The 22,777-nt window shown below is 34.2% G+C and overlaps 1 protein-coding gene across 1 annotated transcript in view; it reads right to left on the bottom strand.

Moving 5' to 3' along the window:
* LOC111053786 (apoptotic protease-activating factor 1) overlaps positions 1-22,777 on the bottom strand; it is a 195,388-nt gene that overhangs the window by 6,537 nt on the left and 166,074 nt on the right. The window contains exon 21 of the mRNA XM_039431890.1: positions 20,890-21,198. Coding sequence (XP_039287824.1) covers positions 20,890-21,198 — 309 coding nt within the window. The remainder of the gene's footprint in view (positions 1-20,889; positions 21,199-22,777) is intronic.

The following is a 22,777-nucleotide window of genomic DNA, read 5'->3' as shown; positions in this document are numbered from 1 at the left end:
TGTTTCAATCTGACATTCATCTCACAAACAGTGAAGAACCATCAATTGTTGCAGCATATAAAACTAACAATAACAAAAGAAAAAATAGCAGAAAAATACCAATAAATATAAACAAAAACAGTTCAACTTCGATTCACTCAAAATAAAAACGACAGTCAATGCATGTAATGCGATAGAGTACAGTTATTGACCAAATGCAATAAGTCATTCTCTCCTCTCAGAACAAACACCTCACCGCCATCCACCTTCCTAGCTTTGACACGACAGGCTCTATCTATCCACAGATGCTTCACCAACCCATCCTGTTTATGTTTTCTAGCCAGTCCAAATAATTTCCTTCGCAACTCAGTCAGAGATTGGTTCACGTAAATCGGCGAATTCGAATCGAAGCCCAATTGACGAATGGAAAGTTCCTTCAACCCTTTTCGTGCTTCAAGAAACTTGAATGTAACAGTTCTCTTCACAAACTTACATATTATACCTGAAGTAGGGCGGTTATTTCTCTTAGGCAACCTATGACATATATTTATACAGTTATCTGATAAGTCCAAACCCATAGCTTTCCCAATGTTTTTCACAATACTCTCCACGTTTTCATTATTGGATTCTGGAACCCCGTATATCTCAACCGTATTCAATCTACTATATTGTTCACTATCGTCCATACGCATCGAAAGAGAATTACACTTTTTAGTCAAAATTGTGTTCTCCTTCTTCAACGCATCGATCTCTCCCCGTTGTGATGTAATGATGACTTCTTGTTTGGATAACAGTTCAGAAAATGCATCAAGTTTCTTATCGCAGGATTTTCGAAATTTGCTCAATTCACTCTCTAGTTTGCGTTGCCCCTCTAACACACCAGATAGAATTTCAGTTTTTAGAGCATTTAACATATTATGTTCCACAGTAACAAGGTCAAGCACATCTTCATTCACAGAAGTATTGCATTAGGATTATCCACCCTCACCTTGACCGGTGTTGAGTCGGCAGAATTTGCTCGATTCAGTCTGGACACATTATTGCACCTATCACACTTCCATTTGTCAGCCAACAAGTCGAGGTCCGACACAGCAACCTTCACACACCCAGCATGAAAAAAACTTTTACACTGGATGCAACAGATTTTCTCGTCACTTGAACGAATTACCAGCTGCTTGCACTTCACACAATTACTCATATCGGATAATGAAAATTTGGAAGTCAACAATTAAAGACAATTACTATAAATTGATTTTAGAACAATTTGAACCAATACACAAAACTTGGACAAAATACAGCGCGCTTGGAAGCAGGATTTACGATCAACAGCACATTATCTTATCTATGCTGCTCTTCGAAAATATGTCTTCTCTCTAGCTCGTCTACTGTGCTACTGAATGAATTCTTCATTCAACATTAAGATTTTATCTTATGAATTAATATTTCAGCCATTCATGATCTTCCAACACAAAACGTGACTAATCAAATCAAATAAAAAAATGTTTGACAAAAACAAGGCATTATATATACAATTTAGAATATCCATCCAAAGCTTCAGATAACAATTACATTTTGAAAAAATAAAGTGAGCTTTATAACTTATAGGACAATAAGAAAAAAACAGTTTCTGGTACAATAAAAGTACCAGAATTATAGTGCTGAATTATATAATATAATTCTCGTGCAAGTAGAGCACAGCTTTAAAAACTAAATGCTTCGTCCACACATATTCACACAACTTCCATCCATTCCATGAATAGCAATTAGTGCACATTTAATTCAAGCTGCGTTTACACCAAAGTAATAAACAAAATGTTAATAGTTTAAGCAGCGTTTACACCAACGTTATTAACAAAATGTTAATAGCTTAAGCAGCGTTTACACCAACGTTATTAACAAAATGTTAATAACTTCATCCTTATAGATTTTATTAGATTGAACATAACTTATTACAGTGGCGGCTGGTGTAAATTTAGTTTGGAGGTTGCAGATATCAATCCTAACTTACATAGTAAATAAGAAAGCAATAAATAGGGATTATTGAATCGTCATTACATAAACTTGAATTACCTTATATTATTTTTTCTCTCAACATAATTCCAAGTCACTGTATAGAGATAATATAAAAATGAATAAGTTACATACAAGATTCAAACTATAGCCTACAATAGAAACAGAAAACCCGAAACTGTTTTAAATCTATCAGTCTCAATTATTAGCCTGAAAATACAATAATTTATATATTTTTCAACTGCCGCTTGTACTTACGCGCTCACTTAAACCCAATTTTACAGCTTGTGTGGAATTTTCAAGATTTGGAGGTCTTCCAAACTTCCCAAGTTCAATTTCATTCTTATTTGCTATTAAACTAAATAAATTTTAAATAGAGTAAATATAGCTTTTGTTTATTACACGATCACTTACATATTATCCTTGTTTATTACACATCACTTATACAATCCTCAAATCAAAACAAACAAAACTTTTCAATGTGGTCTGTCGTCTTGTCATCTGTAGCGTAGTGTGATACTATCGACTATCGATACAAAGGCAGTCTTCATAGATCGATATTGTTAGTATCGTATTAGTTCAGTCAAATGGTCGTTTTTCAGGAAACAGCCCCGAAAGAATTTTTCTCGACGGTTCTATATATGTATTTTGGGGCGCTGAATTCGAATTCGAAATTTGCTGACACGCCAGAGGGCGGCTTCACCCCCAAAAATTTCAATCTCAAAAACCTTGAGTTTCTCAAGAAAAATCATTCAACAAAATTATAGAAAATAGAATTTCCAATTAATTGAGTGGTCGCGCAGTACTCTACTATTTTTTGTTCTGGAGCTACAAATTTTCAAAAAAGGGGTATTTTTCAAGGGTTTTTGAAAATTATGCAAACTCACCACTTTCACCCCATACAACTTGGATATTTCACTAAAGTGCGAGATAAATTACTTTTAACACGGCTCTTTCTCGAAGACGGAGAGGTCCGATGCTCTATCCTCCACTAATCACACCCACTACCTAGCAGCATTCTCCTTCTTTTGTGTCTGAGTGAGAGAGCTTTGTAACGCGACGCGGCAACACTCCCCTCCATCTATTGCTGGCAATGATCCAAGTAGTGTACTGGTCAGCAGGTATATTGGTTTGTGTATGTTACAGAGATGTTTTCATCACAAGAACATGAAGCAAAATGACACGGCGCATCCAATTGTGCGCAGGATGTCCGTCTGTGTCTATGCTACAAACTGTGGAGGGAGAAATGGGTTTCTCCTCTACATGTTAAAAGTAATTTATCTCGCACTTTAGTAATGATGAAAAACCACACATCACGTAAAAGAGCAATTAATTCTGAACAGGATTACTTGTGAATTTTCAAATTTAGTAGAGGGGGGGAGGTTCACCCAAAAATAGAAAACAAATCATTCAGTAAAAATACAAATTTTTCTTTAAAATACCTTTTCAAGGCCTTCCTAACAGAAACAACCCATATTTCGGCTGAAATAATCAGAAGAGGGTTATTTTCTATGAGAGTCACCCGTTAGATACACTTAATTCCATTATTTCTGGGTGGAGGGCACCCATAAGGATACGTCAAGGATCAAAACTTAAACACATATAACTTTTGACAGAATGGTTAGATCTCCTTGTTCTGCTGCTCATTCTTCTCAGCTCGTCAAGGCGGTTCAAAATGATGTACCATAACTTGAATTTGATGAAAAAATGAACTATACTTTTTTAGTCTAGTTTAGCTCATATTTAAATACACAGAAAAATGCCCAATTTCTATATTCAAAACTGTGTATCTCGGTAACCCGAAATGATAAAAAATGGAACCTGGTCTTGATTTAAAGAACAGAATCTCCTCTTTCATGTGAGGTGAATTACTTCTGTAGAAATATAATCATGAAGTAAGATACGTTTGTTTCAAAACATCAGAAATTTGCGATATTTTCCTCATTTTCACAGTCTTGACAGTTTTTCGATAATAAACAGTCATGTTGGCTTCATCGACTTTCAGTATGGGGCGTGTCTATTCTATAACTGGTCTAAGGTTTCTATAGAATGACTGTAGGAGCCATGGAAGTAAGAAAACCATGGAGCTAAAGTCCAGAATAGAGATTGCAGCAGAAACGGACCGGTAGGCGTGGCTACTACTCTAACATCGGCTAACTTCGTTAACAATCGGTTGTTCCCATCAATGAGGTTGATCCTATGCCTAGTGATCTCATACCACTGGTGGGCGGGGCCTATCGTCTACTTTTGAGCTCAGTTTGCCAAGTTGCTGCAGGCTGCCACTTCAGTACCAGGTTTTCTTACTTCCATGGTAGGAACTAATGACAATCAATGATTGTAGGAACGTTGCAAGAAGGATCGTGGAGTAGGCAAAACAAAGTTTGTCTGTCTCCGCGCATTCTGGCTTGCGCATCTTTTCGGCCATCTTGGTTTGACCAAAACATTGCACTTGCACTGAAGTCATATAGTGAGGTCCACGTTATAATGTCAGTATTTGTTTAACTCTGGTTTTGCTATCATTGTATATCATTTGACATAGCCGGTGGTCCTATCCTTTTCTAGGTCCACAACGATGTCAATTATATTTTTGACAGTGTAGAAATAAATTAATGCAGAGAATCGGCATCGCTATTCTCCTATCTTTATCCACTGCCATTATAACGTGGACCTCACTATAGCATTGGAATCTGTGCTAATGTGTTCATCTAATTGATTTTTAATTAAACAAATAAAAGTTTTGATAAAAATGGTAACTTTTTGTGCATTTGGATGTACAAACAGAAGTTCGAAGAAGACTCCAGGAGGGACTTTTCACAGATAATAATTCATAAATTTACTAATTTGTTCACTCTAGTTAAGGTTAACCTGTAGATAGATGGATAAATATGCCTAGATAAATGCCTTTTATTTACACTTGGATCGATGGATAAATAATTTTACTGTCCAGTTCAAGCATACAATACAAATTAAATACAATAATTACAAGTTCCATCCAAGTATAATTCAAAAGTAACACAATAAAAAATTCTTAGGCATGGTCGAAGCCATGAGCTAGAGTTGATATAGTTACAATCCCATTAACAAATATTAAGTTCAGTATCACAGTATTCATACTATATCCTTCATAGTTATATTATTTCTACTAAATTTCCATTTTCTGTTTATCAATCATTTTACCAAGAATCATGTTATTCATTGTGCATGAATTCATTCTGATATTACAGAGATCTTTGAACAGTATCTAGTTATGGCATATAATATTACATAAAACGAATAATAAACATATGGGATGAATAAACAGTAATTGACTGAGAAGTGAAAGCTGTGTTTCAAGTGGAGCCTTTGGCATTTGTCTGTCTGTCTTTGCAATAAGTATCCCTAAACCAAGTCTGAGCTATTATAGAAGTATAATTAAAATATATCAATATTATATCTCGGCCAAACCTTGTTTGATTGTAATGAATTTTGAATAGACTTTTATTTTTTATAGGGGAGCTTATTTACTCATTTATTCTGTAAAGCCTTTTTTAGTAAAGTCTTTAAATCAAATTTGACAACTTCTGTTGGGAATGACATCTTCAATGAATCAATTCATAGTAGCCAAATATTTTTCATTGTGAATCTGCAATAATTGTGGTATTTTTTTATTTTATATTAAAACGTTTTGAATGTATACTGTACCATGCAGAATTGAAAAGTGTTCAATTATTTTGAAGTAAGTTAAGTCAAGATTACAGTACAAACTACACCTATGTTCCTGATTGAATAACACATATGAACAGTTGCACAGACGTATGTTGAATTTTAAACATGATTTATGGAGTGGCTGTAGTCGATTGTTGCTGGATTCATGATTCAGAGGCCCGGGTTCAAATCCATTGAGGACATAAACACGGGTTTCGTAATCTCATCTACAAAACAAAATCACCCACGGGTGATTTATTCCAGTCCAGTGTGAGCCAGTGCATGTTTTGAACATTGTTAGATTTTATTTGACCGACTTTGGTAAATCCCTAGCATCAATAAAACTCAAAGATTTTTGTCAGAATTGGAAACATATTTTATGTTTTGGTGAGTCTCCCTTTTTCTTTTATCCTACATCATAATTCAAACATAAATGGTATTAGCATTACAAAGCATTCAACTAGTTTCTCTCCCAATCTGTGCTTAACTGTAAAAAAAGAATGATTAAAAACGTTTGAAAAAACCATATGGCTTCTGTCAACAACACTGTATTAATGCATCAATGCTTATGGTCTATTTCGAATCCTTTAGAACTATCGTAACGAGAAGTAAAAAATATCCTGAGAATATTATTTCTTAGTGAGCACCTAGGGCCTATAAAGAAGCTATACTCCAATCACTGCAATCCGTACAGTAGCCTACAGTAGTTTTCCACAAATCATGATCAGTGAGAAGAGTGATATTCGAATTTTATAAGTATATAAATAGAAGCATTGGTATTATCAGTTTTGTCCAATCACGTATTTTCAACTAGAGCCATTGATAATAGACATTTGTAAGTAATGATGAGAAAATGTATAAATTGGAATGACATAATTTGAATTATGGTCAATCCAAGATTGCTAGCGTGGGAAAAAAGTGGCGTCAGAGTGTACCAAAGGGATAGCCTATTTCTTTCGTCTCCACGATCCTCCTTGGAACGCTGCACCCATGCCATCCTCAAAAAGCCAACCGTTGTCATAGCAACCAACTGGTTTGCCAGCACTTTAGGCTTCCAATGTTATTCTCCCCAGCGACGCGTCATAGGGGGTTGCAATTGCTATGCGTTCCTTCTTCGGACCGCGCAAATTAAAAATGTTTAACTATCTGTTCTGCCTTTCTGCTGAATGAATTTTGCCGGAATTGAGAAAATCATTATCAATAAAATGACTATCGAATTGAAGTGTTATTAACATGTTTTAAAAAAGGAAAATCTTTTTCTATTGCCTGATTTGTTGGGGGTTGTGCAGCCTTGCAACCTTAAGAGGAGCCGCCACTGACTTATTAAACACATGATGAACATATGTGTTTGTCAAGTTCTATTCAATCTAATAGAATCTATAAGGATTAAGTTATTAACATTTTGTTAATAACTTTGTTGTAAACCCAGCTTTAATCCTTATAGATTCTATTAGATTGAACGGAACTTGACAAATACATAATATGTTCATCATGTGTATGATAAGTTGTGTTCAATCTAATAGAATCTATAAGGATTAAGTTATTAACATTAATTTTGTTAATAACTTTGGTTTAACCTCCGCTTTAGTTCCCTTTTTCAATTTATTTATACCTAGTGAAAGAGTTAACCCAAAACAGTAAACAAACTCTCAATTGCATCAGGGGATTGTGATACCAGCCACCTAGAAATTTGATTTTTGAAAGAATGATAATTTTCCATTTGTTTAAAAACAACGGGTAGCTGATTGGCCCTAAAACACAAAAGATTTTTGAAAACAGGTATTGTAGGATTTTGGGAATTTCAACATTCTGTTAGTCATTCCTCTAGTTTTGTATACAAAATCATCCTCACTCATCTGATCACCACAATTACCATATGCAATTACCACATGTGACTAGCATATATGTAATTCCTTTACTACCCGAATTTAGAATCAGATATTACGTTATTATTAAAACACACAAAACAAAATGACAAAGAATTACAAAACAAATAAAATACAATAACATGTTATAAAACAAAAGCAAGTTTGTGGGTCTCTACAATAACTATATTACTCAAAGTATAGCCATTAACTGTCACGTGGTACAAATCCGCCATTAAGATTATAAACAATCGTTAAAGTCCTATCTTATTTATTAAAAATTATTTGGAAATATATTGGAAATTTGAAACTTATCACTTCTTTTACCGATTGGAAACGTATTTTGAACTTCCTATGAGTTTGGTATGAAATTTTCGTAGGGAAACTGATTATACTTTGATATAGATCAATAAAGATTATTTAAATAACATTAATAACGCTTAAAACAATATTTTTTTCCCTCGGGCGCGCATAAGTAGGGTACACCTCAAGGATCAAAATTTCAAACACTCATAACTTTGTCACAATGATCGGAAGTCATTGTACCACAGTTCATTCTTCTCGGCTGGTCAAGGCGGTTCAAAAAAATGCTTCATGAGTCGAATTCGATCGAAAAAAAATCTGGTGTGGCGCAATCACACAACTTTCCTTGCCGTTATGAAAATTAATCAACTGACGCTAGTGTTCCCGCGCATCTCAAGTCTACTTTTCTAAGATATGAGCCAGCTGGTGACAGGACAATTATAGCGCTGCAGACACACGAAGTCTGCTATCTCTTCATAGTGTCAATCATAGAATCAATCATCTTTTTTCCGAATTTCGAGCTTATTTTCAATTTTAGGTAAAAATGTTACTGAACATTAATTGTAGAGATTTCTACGCTCAATCTTTTCCACTTGAAAATGTTTGTTTAAATTGTATCAGAAGCCTGATAATTGGGAACCTAAAATCAAACTTTGCATAGATGGTGCAGTGCTCCTGAAATTTTTACAGATATGAGGCTTGTGGCAGTTGATAGAGCTTATCAATGACTTTTCTAGGTATGAATTTGATCAAAATCGTTGGAGCCGTTTTCGAAAAAATCGCGAAAAACCCTGTTTTTGACAACATTTTCACCATTTTTGCCGCCATCTTGAATTGCATTTGATCGAAAATGTTCGTGTCGGATCCTTATAATGTAAGGACCTTAAGTTCCAAATTTCAAGTCATTCCGTTAATTGGAAGATGAGATATCGTGTACACAGACGCACATATACACTCATACACACACACACACACACACACACACACACACACACACACACACACACACACACACACACACACACACACACACCTTACCTAGGAAAGTATTGAAAGTAATAGGGCAAGGAAAGTAAAAATATGAAATTCATCCCTGAGTGTAGATTAACCAGTACTTCAATACACAAAGAAATGACAAATCAAAGCTATGTATCTCGGTAACCCATTATTATAAAAAAGACTTGATCTTGAATTTTAGAATTGAATTTGAATTTTTTCCTACCAGCTTTAGTTGCTACACACGGAAGATTATAATCGTAGTGTAAGATTCGATCGTAAAAAATCAAGAAATCGAAGATACTTTTCTCATAATTTAACGGTCTAGGCGGTGCTAAAATAGGGAACAGTGATTCAAGATTAATCTTAGGCAATTATGAGCTCGTAGAGGATGAATTGTCTACAATTTGGAATCAATCATGAGTTTCTATGATGTATCAATCTTGATTAACAGAAAAATCGCGAAAAAATGGAATCGCCCTTTTTGAAATCGGTTGTAACTGACTAATAATAGCCTACTGGAATCGAGAGTATTCTTTATTGTAGTGGAAAGGGGAAATACTTTTCCACATTTTGAAATTTTATCCGAAGTATTTCACAATATGCAGCTTTAAATAAGGAAATTAGTCATTTTTTTTGTGAATTGAAATACTGTTTAAAGTACACTCAAGGATGAATTTCTCTATTTTTTGGTCGAATTTCACATATAATGCGTGATTTGGAACCGCCTTGTCATGCTGAGAAGAATGAGCTGTGGTACAATGAGATCTGATCATTGTGTCAAAGTCAAAAGTTATGAGTGTTTGAAATTTTGATTCTTGAGGTGTCCTTATACGCGCCTCTCCACTAAATTAAGAGCATATAACGGATGATTCTCATAGAACATGATCTAATGAACTTATATCATTGTGCGAAATCTGAATGTGATGACAATGGAGTTGCTGATGATGAATGAAGCTAAAACTCAGGTGTTTTCCAAAATACAAGGATCATTGTTGTGAGGTTTACCTGGAAATCTATATATAAGATAGAGCCTGTAGAGCACAAAACTACGCTCAGAGGAATCTTGAATTATACATTTAAATGGTGACAATCGGAAGATATTGTAGATCAAAAACTAAAATTCATCAAGATGATATTTTTTCTAATTTTACATATTTTTGAAAAATTGTAAGTCAGTACTCATTGGGGATAGAAAGTTCCGAAAAATCTCATTTTATTAGTAATTTAATAATCTAAATAAAAGGCGGGAGCAAATTTTTCTGATCGATTACAGGATTTGGCGAAAATAACATAAAAAAGACTGGAAAATGAACCGAAAATACAAGGTTTTTGGGCCACTCTGTATCTAGCACAAGGAAATTTATGTACCCAAACAATATATTGAAAATCAGAACTACAATATAAAATGCAAGAATAAATGTATATTTAAAGTACTGTAGTTGCAGAAATAAGTATCATGACTTTAGCATTCAAATGAACAAGTTCAAAAATCTAATCAATTTTAACAAATGAAGCTCTCAAATGCTGTTTTCGATTAAAAACCTAAACAAATTTCAGGTGTGGGGTCCCCTGGACGCCCCCCCCCCACAGGTCAGGGTCCTGGACCCGCGCCTGTAAGCAGCTGATGATTCAGCTACTTCCCCCACCACCTATTTCAACTCTATTCTATAACTTGTAACATGTTATAAGTAGTAAAACGTTCTTATAACACATGTAACAAAAAGTTATACTTTTTCTTTGATCTTTACCGACGTCGTGCGGGAAAGGAAAAAACTTGTTATATAAAACACAAAATTATGTTATAAAACACGAAGTTACATGTAATAAGTTACATGAATTTATAACATTTTTGTTAAAGTTGTTATATAACCAATGTTCTATAACAAAATTACACAGTGTAAACACAGCTTTAGAGTAAAAATCTCGTGTGGCGCACTCACACAACTTTCCTTGCCGTTATGAGAATTGATCACCTGACGCTAGTGTTCTCGCGCATCTCAAGTCTACTTATAAACAAAGATCTGAGCCAGCTGGTGACATTACAATAACACTGGAGACATACGATGTCTTCTATCTCTTCATAGTGAATCATTTAATAGAATCAATAGTTGCCAACAGTTTGCAATTGGATAATCACATTTTCTCGAATTTCGAGCCTATTTTTAATTTTAGGTGAAAATGTTACTGAACATTAATTGTAGAGATTTTCATGCTTAATCTTTTCCACTCAAAATTTTTTGTTCAATTTGTATCTGAAGCCTGATAATTGGGAATCTAGAATCAAACTTTGCATAGATGGGGCAGAGCTCGTGGAATTTTTACAGATATGGGACTTGTGGCAGTTGATAGAGCTTATCAATTACTATTTTAGGTCAACATTTTCGCCATTTTAGCCGCCATTTTGAATTGCATCAGATCGAAATTGTTCGTGTCGGATACTTATATCTTAAGGACCTTAAGTTCCAAATTTCAAGTCATTCCGTTGATTTGGAGATGAGATATCGTGTACACAGACGCACAAACACTCATACACACACACACACACACACACACACACACACACACACACAACACACACACACACACATATATATATATATATATATATATATATATATATATATATAATATATATATATATATACAGACCAGGTTTTTGGACTCAGGGGACCTTGAAACGTATAGAAATTTAGAAATTGGGTTACCTTAATTTTTTTCGGAAAGCAATACTTTCCTTACCTATGGTAATAGGGCAAGGAAAGTAAAAATCAGACTATAGAATTATTCATCATAAATCAGCTGTCTAGTGGACTAAAATATCACCCAATGTACCGAGAATACAAGGTAGTGGCCACGAAAAGATGCGCAGTAACAAATCCAAACCAGCTGATCGGTGTGATGTCATTGGTGCTCTAAAAGTCTATTCTTCCTATCTTTTAAATGTTAAATTCAGCAACTTTGTGAGTCTTTTTCTCGAAAAGTACATAACTTTCAAGTCCCATCGACATTCCCAACGATTTATACAATATCTTTCTTCATTTTTTCTAGAAATTCAATACTTTTGGATGGCTGGATCTTTCAGAATGATCGATTTTGTAAGAGCCTGCACATCGAATATCTGTTGCTCTCTTATTGAAAATTAACATGCTCTCCCTGGCTGTTTTGTAATTCAATTACTCAATTCTAATGAATTTGATAAATCGATCATTGAATAGGAGATAGAAAACGTGAAAACATCAATCAGAGTATAAAATTATTTCTCTCAAAATCCTTGATATCTTGTCTGTGTGCCTACTGTGTATTATACAGTATATATTTATAGAATCAGTAGAACATCTTGCCGGTAGAACATCTTTAATCCTTAAAGAGTGCACTCTTAATTCAGGAAAAAATGATATACAGATATCCACATACTTTAACCAGTTGTGTGTTACGGTCATATACAATATTTATCTTTATTTTTCTCGAGCAACTTTATAAGTCTTTTTCTAAAAAAGTACATAACTTTCAAGTCCCATCGACATCTCCTACGATTTATACAATATTTATTTTCAATATTTTTAGAAATTCATCACTTTTGGATTCCTAGATCTTCCAGAATGCTCGATAATGTAAGGGCATACCGGTTTGGAGATAGAGTACTCTCATTTGATACTACGAGAAGGGATACTCGTAAAATGAATGAATGAATAGATTTAATTTGGCAACATTTAAAAGGATGAAAGCCTTCAAAGGTTTTCTACTGGAGGTTTTTTATTCAAAGTTTTAATATCCCAACAATTATACAGTAATACTTTGAATAATAATATAGGTCTATATTTATTCAATCACTGTTTTATCATCATAATAATTAGGCTTGGCTTGAATATTTTAATAATTATCTTGAGCTTTCTCGTTATTTATTACGTTGTACACATTCGAGCTGTTTCCTTTGTTCATTGTGATATTCTTCTGCAAACTCAACCAATATATATATTAGTCCAGGCAATCAATGCTCGAAAAAGGGTATAGAGGGAAATGTTTGGAAGACAATTTTTGACCCCGCAGTTCTGTTAAGGGTAGTAAGGAGGTAAACATATCAAAAGTCCCCACCCCTACTAACTGTGTTAAGGGGGTGGGGGTGGTTTAAAAGTACCATTTTTTGGTTTCTCGAATAAAACTCAAAAACTATGTATCTTAAGAACTTGACTTTCATATAACAAATTAAAGCTTACATATTTTCCTACAATATTCATCCTACAACTTTTCTTATATCTCCTCTAGTTTTCGAGAAAACTAGAAATCCGCTCTTGAATGTGTGACATTTTTGAAAAAAAAACACGTTCACCACTATTTTTTTCTATTTTTGCTCTTATAACTTTTCAAAAATCGATGATGATTATTAGCTTATAGGGCATTAAATTCTCTTCAATTTTATGTATAATTTCACATTTTTACGAATTTCCCTACACCTTTTACAGCAGCTTTATTGTTGAGTGTGAAATCTCCTTTTTTCCAGCAATAGACAAATTGACAAAGGAATTTGAAGAGAATGTTTTAAACAAAATTTTTGACTTTGCAGCTTTTTTGAGACTAGTTGGGAGGAGAACAAATCAAAAGTCCTCATTCCTAACTTATGTGCTAAGAGCATGAGGGTGGTTTAAGAGTTGTATTTTTCAGCTTTTTGCTTCCACGCTCATATCTTGAGAACAATGCGTTCAACTGAGATAACTAACAATTCAAAAATGAAGCTTGATAGATTCCTACACTTTTTTTCAGTGGAATTTTGTGATATTCCCAACAATTCCCGAGATATTCGCTCTCGAAGGTGTGTAATTGTTAAAGCAACAGTTTTTTATCCAATGTTTTGCTTTTTCAGGGCTTATAACTCTACAACAATGCATCATAGAAACTGATGCTTATTGTAGGTTTGTAGAGCATTGAATTCTCTTTGAAATGATGTATTATTTAACTATTCCAAGTTTTCCTTCCTTTCCTTCCTTCCTTCCTTTTAATAGCTTCAATGTAGGGGGTGAAATTTTCACACGACATTCTAAATAGCGATTGTAATGGCGCAGATGAGCATGCGGCAGCTGATCAGATAGTCTGCCGGTCATTATTCTTTACACCTGTCAGTGAGGACGAAATGATAAAAGTCATCAATAGTCTTAAAGCTAATAGTGCACCTGGACTCGATAATTTAAAACCAGATTTTTTCAAACAGAATAATACTATACTTGCCAAGCCTTTAACACATATTGCAAACAGAATTTTTGAGGAGGGTGTTTTTCCACAGTGTCTTAAGGAAGCTTATTAGGAAGCACTATTAAGGAAGCTGTCATTTGTCCAATCTTCAAAACAGGATATAAGAAAGATATGAATTGCTACAGACCCATATCATTACTCATTACATTATCAAAAAATTTTGAAAAGTGTATCAAAACAAGACTGATCAGCTTTCTTGAAAAAAATAATCTTCTATCGCCAAACCAATATGGTTTTAGATCTAGTCGCAGTACAAATGATGCTATCCACTATGTGATCACTCAGATTGCCGATAAAATAAACACTGAAGAGAAACCATTAGCAGTATTCTTAGATTTAAAGAAGGCTTCTGATACCGTGTCACATGACATTCTTCTTTCAAGGCTTGATAATATGGAATCTATGGAATAAGATATATGATATCTTGATATATGGAATAAGAGGAGTCGCATGGAATCTTTTCATGAGCTACCTATCAAACCGAACACAATGTGTCAGAGTCAATGGATGTATAAGCAACAAGCTGACTGTAAAGTTTGGAGTGCCACAAGGAACAGTACTAGGACCAATCCTTTTTCTTCTCTACATAAATCCATTATGCAACATGGAAATTAATGGATCAATCACCACCGTTGCAGATGATACAGTTCTACTGTTCTCTGAACCGACCTGGGAGATGACCTGGAGAGAAGCCGTGACTGGACTTCAGAGGGTGTCTCGCTGGTTGAGTGAAAATCTGCTAACATTGAACCATAAGAGAACCTTCTTTCTGACCTTTTCGGCGACTCAACATGGACAGCCAACAGGAGATGAGATAGTAATCGAGAATCAACGGAATAACACCTCATACACAGTTCACAGGAAACAGTCACAGAAATACCTGGGAGTTACTATGGACTCTTTTCTGCGCTGGGATCATCATCTCAATGAATTATGCGGGAGACTGAGGAAGACCATCTACAGATTCAGGATTCTAAGGACACTGGTCGACAAGGGATGTCTAAGAGTTATCTACTTCTCTCTAGCACAGTCCCTCATGCTGTATGGGATTGTGGGATGGGGAGATGCAAGCTTCTTGCATATCGAACCGCTCCTCAGGGTACAAAAGCTGATCATGAGGGTCATCAACCAGAAGCCTCCACGCTATTCATCAGACCAGCTATTCAATGAGTTCGACATGATGGATCCAAGACAGCTTTACTGCAAGGAGATACTATGCAGATTACACAAGAACCCAACAACATTTCAAACCAGAAACCACAACCACAACACCAGATACAGGAATCTTCTCATCACCAGTGTTGCAAGGAAGGCTCTATACCAGAGACATTTCAATCATTTAGCACCAAAATTATATAATCTACTTCCTGCAAACTTTAAACAGATTAATCATCCTAGAAAGTTCAAAACAATAGTACACAACTGGTTGATGAGCAAAGGAAGACAGAACATAGAAAACATTATTTCAAACAACAACTAACCACCTAATGACTTACCAAACACTAACTAATTAATAATACGCACAAAAAACTAACAAAACCTACTCTAGAACATGGTACGTCATAGTGGAGTAGGTCAATTTCCACACAGAAAAAACTAAACAAGTAGAGGACACATTATAAGAATTTTTTGTAACTAACTATTGTATGTAATATTGTAATTTATCTAATATTTTGTGTAATAATTGATGTTGTAGTTTTAGTTTTTTTTGAGAAATAAACATTTATTTATTTAATACCAATCTCAATGCAGAAGACATATAAAGGAAGAGCTAATATTAATTTGATAAAAGTGAAATCAAGAGCGGTTGCAGGGAATGAACGTTGATAGTGCAGGGTATTCCATCAGTGATTTGGAAGGAGAATGTGGATGATCAATGGATGAAGATAGTAAGCGCATCACTTTCATTCCTTATGATATTTGATGATTTTGTTTGCTATAAACAATCAATTGGATTGATCAACAATTGAATTTCAATTGAATTTTCGATAAAGAACTTTGGATTCGAAATTTATTTCTACTCAGTGACCAAGACACAATCTAGAAGCATAATTTTTATCACATATACATCACTCACACTCTATGTGGTAGAAAGCCTCAATATGGAAGACAAGAGAGTATGAGGTGATAGTATAACACTCTCATCATAAATGCATCATAAACTGAATAAATTGCAATATGAAAAAAATATTTAAAATATGTCTAACTATTATCACCCCGGTTATGGGAGAATAAATGTGGAGATTGAAAAGAATAGGAATTCATCACACATTATGCTGTTTTATACTCTGTCCAAATAGGCATGAGCTCTGAAAGATTAGGCCGACTCTTCTACTACTCACACACACTACAGTAACTATATTACCCACAGTATGGCCATTGACTGGCACGCTTCTGATTGGTTAGCTCGGTCACATGGTACAAATCCGCCATTAAGATTCCAAACCTATCAAGTTTTCAAGTCCTATCTTATAGAATTGTACATTTGAAATTATCACTTATTTTACCGATTGGAAACATATTATGAACTCAAGATGAGTTTGATATATCATTTTCGAAAAGAAATTGATTATACTTCAATATAGACAAAAAAGATAAATTTAAAAACACTTACAGAGCTTAAAACATCAATTTTCCTTCCTTCGGACTCCTCGCAGACCACTTCTAGAGCTTTCGCGGACAACTTATTGGGAACCAGTGATCTATACAGGGGCGCCATTTAGGGGGGGGCAGGGGAGGCCTGCCTATCAGATGAATAATGAAAATGTGGGTCTATCTAAACGTATCCTTAGAATCTCATACTGATTTGATACTTTTATTAAACAGCAGTAGTATTATTCCTTCTACAGTATCATCAATGTAGCAAAATTGCCTTGAAAGTATGGGTACGGAGTAATAAAGAATATATTTTTCTCTGTGGTATAGTTGAAGCTTGAATATAGAATGGGTACAATTATTGATGAGGACGCATTAAGTGAGTTATTGCATAAATTTCAACGTGAGAATTAACTAGTTGCAAGATGTCACAGTGAAAGCAAAAGAAAGGGCACAATCTGACAATCAATATAGGCCTAATGTATGTACAGAGTTGGTGAGAATTATGGGAACAGCTTAATGTTTCTTTAGCTTTCTAACTGAAAGTTATTTTCCAATTAGAATCTGATCCCCAATGAAATTGTCATTGTAAAAGAAAAATTTATATTTTTCCATGATTTTCAAGAAATCTGTTTCAGTGTATTCCTACTTTAGGGCCTCTCTGTAGGCCTATATTTCTAATAAATATCTCATGATTTAATAACTAATAATGTATATGTTTGTATTGATACTTCAACCACATTTGTATAAAACTGGAGAAAAAGAAGCATATGATAACATCTTCGAATGTAGCATTTATGGGGAAACCCGGGACCCTCTATCCTTTGGGCGTATTCATTCCCCCCCCCCTCTAATACCTCTTGGTTTTGCCCCCCCCCTAGCAGTTTGGTGAAATGGCGCCACTGGATCTATATAAATATGTAGAGAGATAAATTTCAATTTTGTGTATTTCCTCATCCCATTTATTCAAATAATCCAATTTCAAAATATTTTTTGTGGCTCAATTGAATATAACATTTTATGAAATATTTAACCATGATTAAGTGCTGATTGACGACGTCTTGACTTCTCTTATTGATTCTCTTCAGTACTGAGTACCCTACCTGTTGGTATATTGTTGTATACATGTTGGTAGTATTATTATACATTTATTATAATTTATATACATGTCGAAGTATACATGTTGGTAAAATAGCTATTGATATGATTTTCGAGTTGCATTACCACGAGCAGTGGTTAGAAATATCACTAAATATAAACAATGATGGTTATGTGTGTTATTTTTCAATGTCTTGCATGCTTATTAAATTGATCAAGTAGTACTATGGCTAGAATAATTTATTGGCTCTTCCAGAGTTTATATTCAATGTTGTGCTTTACAATATTTTTGTCAGACTTATTGGCTGAATAAAACAATTTAAATGTTATGGAATCTATTGTGATGAGAATTCCATCATGCTTCTAGAAATAGAAATGAGAACTTTATTATTTGTCAGTGGAACAAAATTTATTACAATATCATGACACATTTCAAAAGTTTTATGGTATATTTTTGGAAATTCAGCTTTCAGGTTACGTGACCTACCTTTCATTTTTACTTGCTATTATCTACGATTTACTATTTCAAGTTCCAAAACTATATTGGGAATATAGAAAAAACATGAAGGAATTATATCGAAGCTAATAATCACAAAAATATACTTTAATAAGTAAAAGCAAGCGATTATACTTATAATCCCATATAAGCTCCATTGTAAAATTCAAATATTTGGAATCTTCATGGTGGCGGCGGGAAAAAAATTCCAATGGCCATACTGTGGGTAATATAGTTACTGTAACACACACAAGCGCAGTCTCCTTTTGTATGTGTGAGTAAAGGGATGGTCTGCCTACCTGTATACTACCACGTAGTATACATAGTATATCAATGGCGCAAGTATTCCGGGCGTGTGTGCCTGCGCGTGGGGGAGCGAGGGTCGGCTTAATCTTTCAGCGCTCATGGCAGTCTGGACAGAGTATAAGTGTATGGGAGTTTAATTTCTAGAATAGAAATGCTTTCCGAGTTGGTTGAAGAGATTGTCATCCTTTCGTAGTCTTTCAAACAGGCATTCAACCGATCAGTTGTCTTAAAGAATATCAAGTTTATTAGAAGGAATATATTTTAGGATACTTATAGTAATATGAATTCATATTCATACGTATACTTTTCAATGTATGATTCATTTTCATTAAATAGGTACATTATTATTATTGGAACATGGAGCGTTAGTTCTCATTTTCACAAATGAATAAAGAATGAGAGCTTTACAATAAGAGAATTTATATATTGAGAATTTTCCTGAAAAAAGAGATCCTCTTAAGGAATTAGGCAAGATATTCTATTGATTCTACATATAGAGTGAGTCATATGTATGGGAACCCTTCCATAAATTGGAGATTGTTGATATAATACTGTAACTTTCAGGATAATTTTTGGTCGAATACTCTACAAAATGGCGGCTGATTGAAGTTTTAGTTTATGAAGAAATCAGGGGTTATAACTCAAATATTTTTAATGTAAAACCCATTGTGTGATACATAATTTTAGAGGCCTTTTGACAACGAGTAAGATGACATCAATAGAAATGTTCTTTGATACTTTTATCCAAGATGGCGGCTGATTAAACTTTGTCAATTTTATTTCTTTAAAAACTAAAACTTCAATCAGCCATCATTTTGGATAGAAGTATCATGAAACATTTTCATCGATGTCATCTTTCTCATTTTGAAAAGGCCTTCAAAATGATATATCACATAATGGGGTTTTACATCAAAAGTATTTGATTTACCACCCTTCATTTCTTTAAAAATCAAAATTTCAATCAGTCGCCATTTTGGATACAAGTATCATAGTATCATATAACAGTTTTATCGATGCCATCTTTCTTGTTTTAAAAAGGCATTTAAAATGATGTACCACACAATGGGTGTTTACATTTAAAATGTTCGAGTTACAACCCCTAAGTCACCCCCTTATGGGGTATCGACATTCAGTTGTACGTCGAAAGGTAGAGTATTCGACCAATAACTCATCCTGAGAGTTATAGTATTATATCTACAACAGTCTCCAATTTATTGAAGGGTTCCCGTACATAATATGACTCACTCTATAAATAATATACAGTACACATACAAGATAAAGGATTGTGAGAGAATTAATATTATAGTTAATTATATTATAGTTATAGTTATTATAATATTATAGTTATTATAATTAATATTATATTTTCACGTTTTCAATTCCTTATTCAATGATCGAATCATCAAATTATTAGCATTTAGTAATTGAATTACAAAAGAGCCAGGGAAAGCATGTTAATTTTCAATAAGAGAGCAACAGATATTCGATGTGCAGGCTCTTACAAAATCGATCATTCTGAAAGATCCAGCCATCCAAAAGTATTGAATTTCTAGAAAAAATGAAGAAAGATATTGTATGAATCGTAGGAGATGTCGATGGGACTTGAAAGTTATTTAATTTTTGAGAAAAAGACTTACAAAGTTGCTCAATTTAACATTGAAAAGATAGGAAGAATAGATATTTAGAGCACCAATGACGTCACACCGATCATCTGACTCTGATCATTAAAAGATCGAGATGCGCGTTGCCAGTACCTTCTATTCTAGGTACCATGTTACTACACGTTCAAAAAAATCGAAAATCTTGAAAATGTATCTTTCCATCAACGTTAGTAGACAGTTGACTATAATACTACCCGTTCAAAAACATCGAACATCTTCAAAATGTATCTTCCCATCAACGTTGTAGACAGTTGCAGCACGACCTGATAACAGCGCTCACACTCACATTCCGGGACGACACGTCACGACGATACGATAGGACAAAAGCTCTATGTTTATTTAGTATTTTTTCTAGACATTCTAAATTGATAAATGTATTAATTTTTGAGAAAACATAACAACAGGTCAATGTAACTTACTGAGCGCGAGGTCTACTGTTCACAGAACTACTAGTAATAATTAAGTGTAGAGTTTAAAGTGAGAGGAAAATCGGATCTATAACTATTGTAATCGGAAAATCGGATCTATTACTATTGAAATTACTGTAACAAATTTTACATTGTCATTTCTACTGCGATGAATATTTTAAGTTTAGAGATATTTTTATAATAAATTTGTGAAGTCCTAGTTGTTGAAATAATACTCGTACCAACTTACTAATAGTGAGAGTGGAGAGCGCACCAGATAAATCGAAGCTGTTGTAAAACTTGACTTGATAGATTTGAGAGCGTGTGTCGATAGCGAGGAAGCAGTCGTGATTGGCGGCCTTGAAGAGCTGTTTGGCGACCAGTTCGGTGCAGCCGATGCGGAAGTCAGCCGATGCGGAAGGCAGGCGGCCCAAGTAGATGCGTTTGGCGGACAGCGCACCAAACACCCTCGCGCCATTCCCGACGCACACACGATGCACCGACCTCTTCACGTTCGTCTCACCAATCGCTTGCAGATCAACATTGTAAATCTGCAATAGAACACATTCTTGAAAATAAATGACAACATTTTCAGGTTAAACCCATAGCTATTGAGATTTGGTTCAAACTCACTCTAATCAGATAAAAAAATTTCACAATTCAAAAACAATTGAGTGTCCTGCCAAATCCGTAGGTTTTTCGGCGGGTGCCCAGTTACAAATACTGAAAGCAAGACAAATAGAATAAATACACTCAGAGAAATAAATGTGACACTAAAAACAAAGATTTCTAGTAGAAGGTAGAGAAAACAATATAAAGTAAGCAAATATAAATAAGAAATGTTCAAACTTTAAAAAAGTATGAGTGAAGAAGATAAAAGAATCATAAAAAGGGAATAAAATAAACGGAAAAAGTAAAACTCGTTCCACACTATCAATAATGGAGGAAATTTATTGTTGATAAAACATATTCTGAGCAAATGGTCCAGAATGACAGAATACTGAGAAGATTTTCGAATTTCTAATTCATTCAATATTTTTATTCCTGGTACTTTATTTTTTAAATTCAAAAACAAAACGTTACTTGATGAATGAGGGGCATCTCTGTTCTCTGATCAAACTTGAGAGCTTTCACAAATTCCCATGACCTACTTATTTTTGAATTATTTCAATTTAACTATAGAACCTCAAATATAATGTCATACGTCATGTAAAAGTTATACAATAGACTCATTTAATAAATTTAGTAAATTGAATGAAAACTTTGTTATTTTAAATAACAAAACTATTAGTAAAACGTTTATTTGAAAATTATTTTTAGAATCTGAAGATGATGTGAAACATCAAAACTAGTAGTTTTAATTTGAGTTTCTAATCTATTATTTTATATTAAAAACTTTTCAAAAAGAGTACTATAATGCTATTTCATGAATGAAAACTATATATTCAAGTTCAGATTCTACAATACTTGTAAACGTAATACGGTACAGGAGCAAGCACACTCTGTAGCTGTCTTTCTGGTCCCATGTTATATTCTTGTCTCCTACAGTCATCGTTTCAGTCCAATGATGACTTTTGGAATCAAGATGATTAGTTCAAGTCTCTGTCACCAGAGCTCACCAGCGCTACAGAGCTTCTCAACTGAAATTCCTAGGCAATGTGATGTTTTTTGGTTATGTTCATGACTAGAAGCAGCTGAATCCAAAGTTAGTAGACAGAAGGTTGGTCACTCATCTATAGTATTTTCGTTGAAATGCAATTGGAGTGGGGGAACTGCAGCCGTGACGTAGGCTGTAGTACAGAGTAGGCAGAATATCGCATTCTTGAAAATCATATGGTGTCGTATTATATAACACAAACATTTTCTGACATGCAAGCTTTCTGTTTCTGCTTTACAATTATTATTAAAACATTTGAATAATACAATCATTTTGCCATTTTGCTTTCTGTTTCTGCTTTACAATAATTATTAAAACATTTGAATAATACAATCATTTTGCCATATAAAAGCAAATACCCCACCTCCTAACCTTCCCTTTCAAACCCTTAAGGTTTCTTCATCTTCTAGGTCGTGTTTATATTTTGTAGTTTGGCTATACATCAGCTTGTGAATTTCGGGGATGAGATATTT

The sequence above is a fragment of the Nilaparvata lugens genome, chromosome 7, assembly GCF_014356525.2.
Source record: "Nilaparvata lugens isolate BPH chromosome 7, ASM1435652v1, whole genome shotgun sequence".
In the NCBI taxonomy this organism is placed as follows: Eukaryota; Metazoa; Arthropoda; class Insecta; order Hemiptera; family Delphacidae; genus Nilaparvata; species Nilaparvata lugens.
This window is presented reverse-complemented; position numbering and strand designations above follow the sequence as displayed.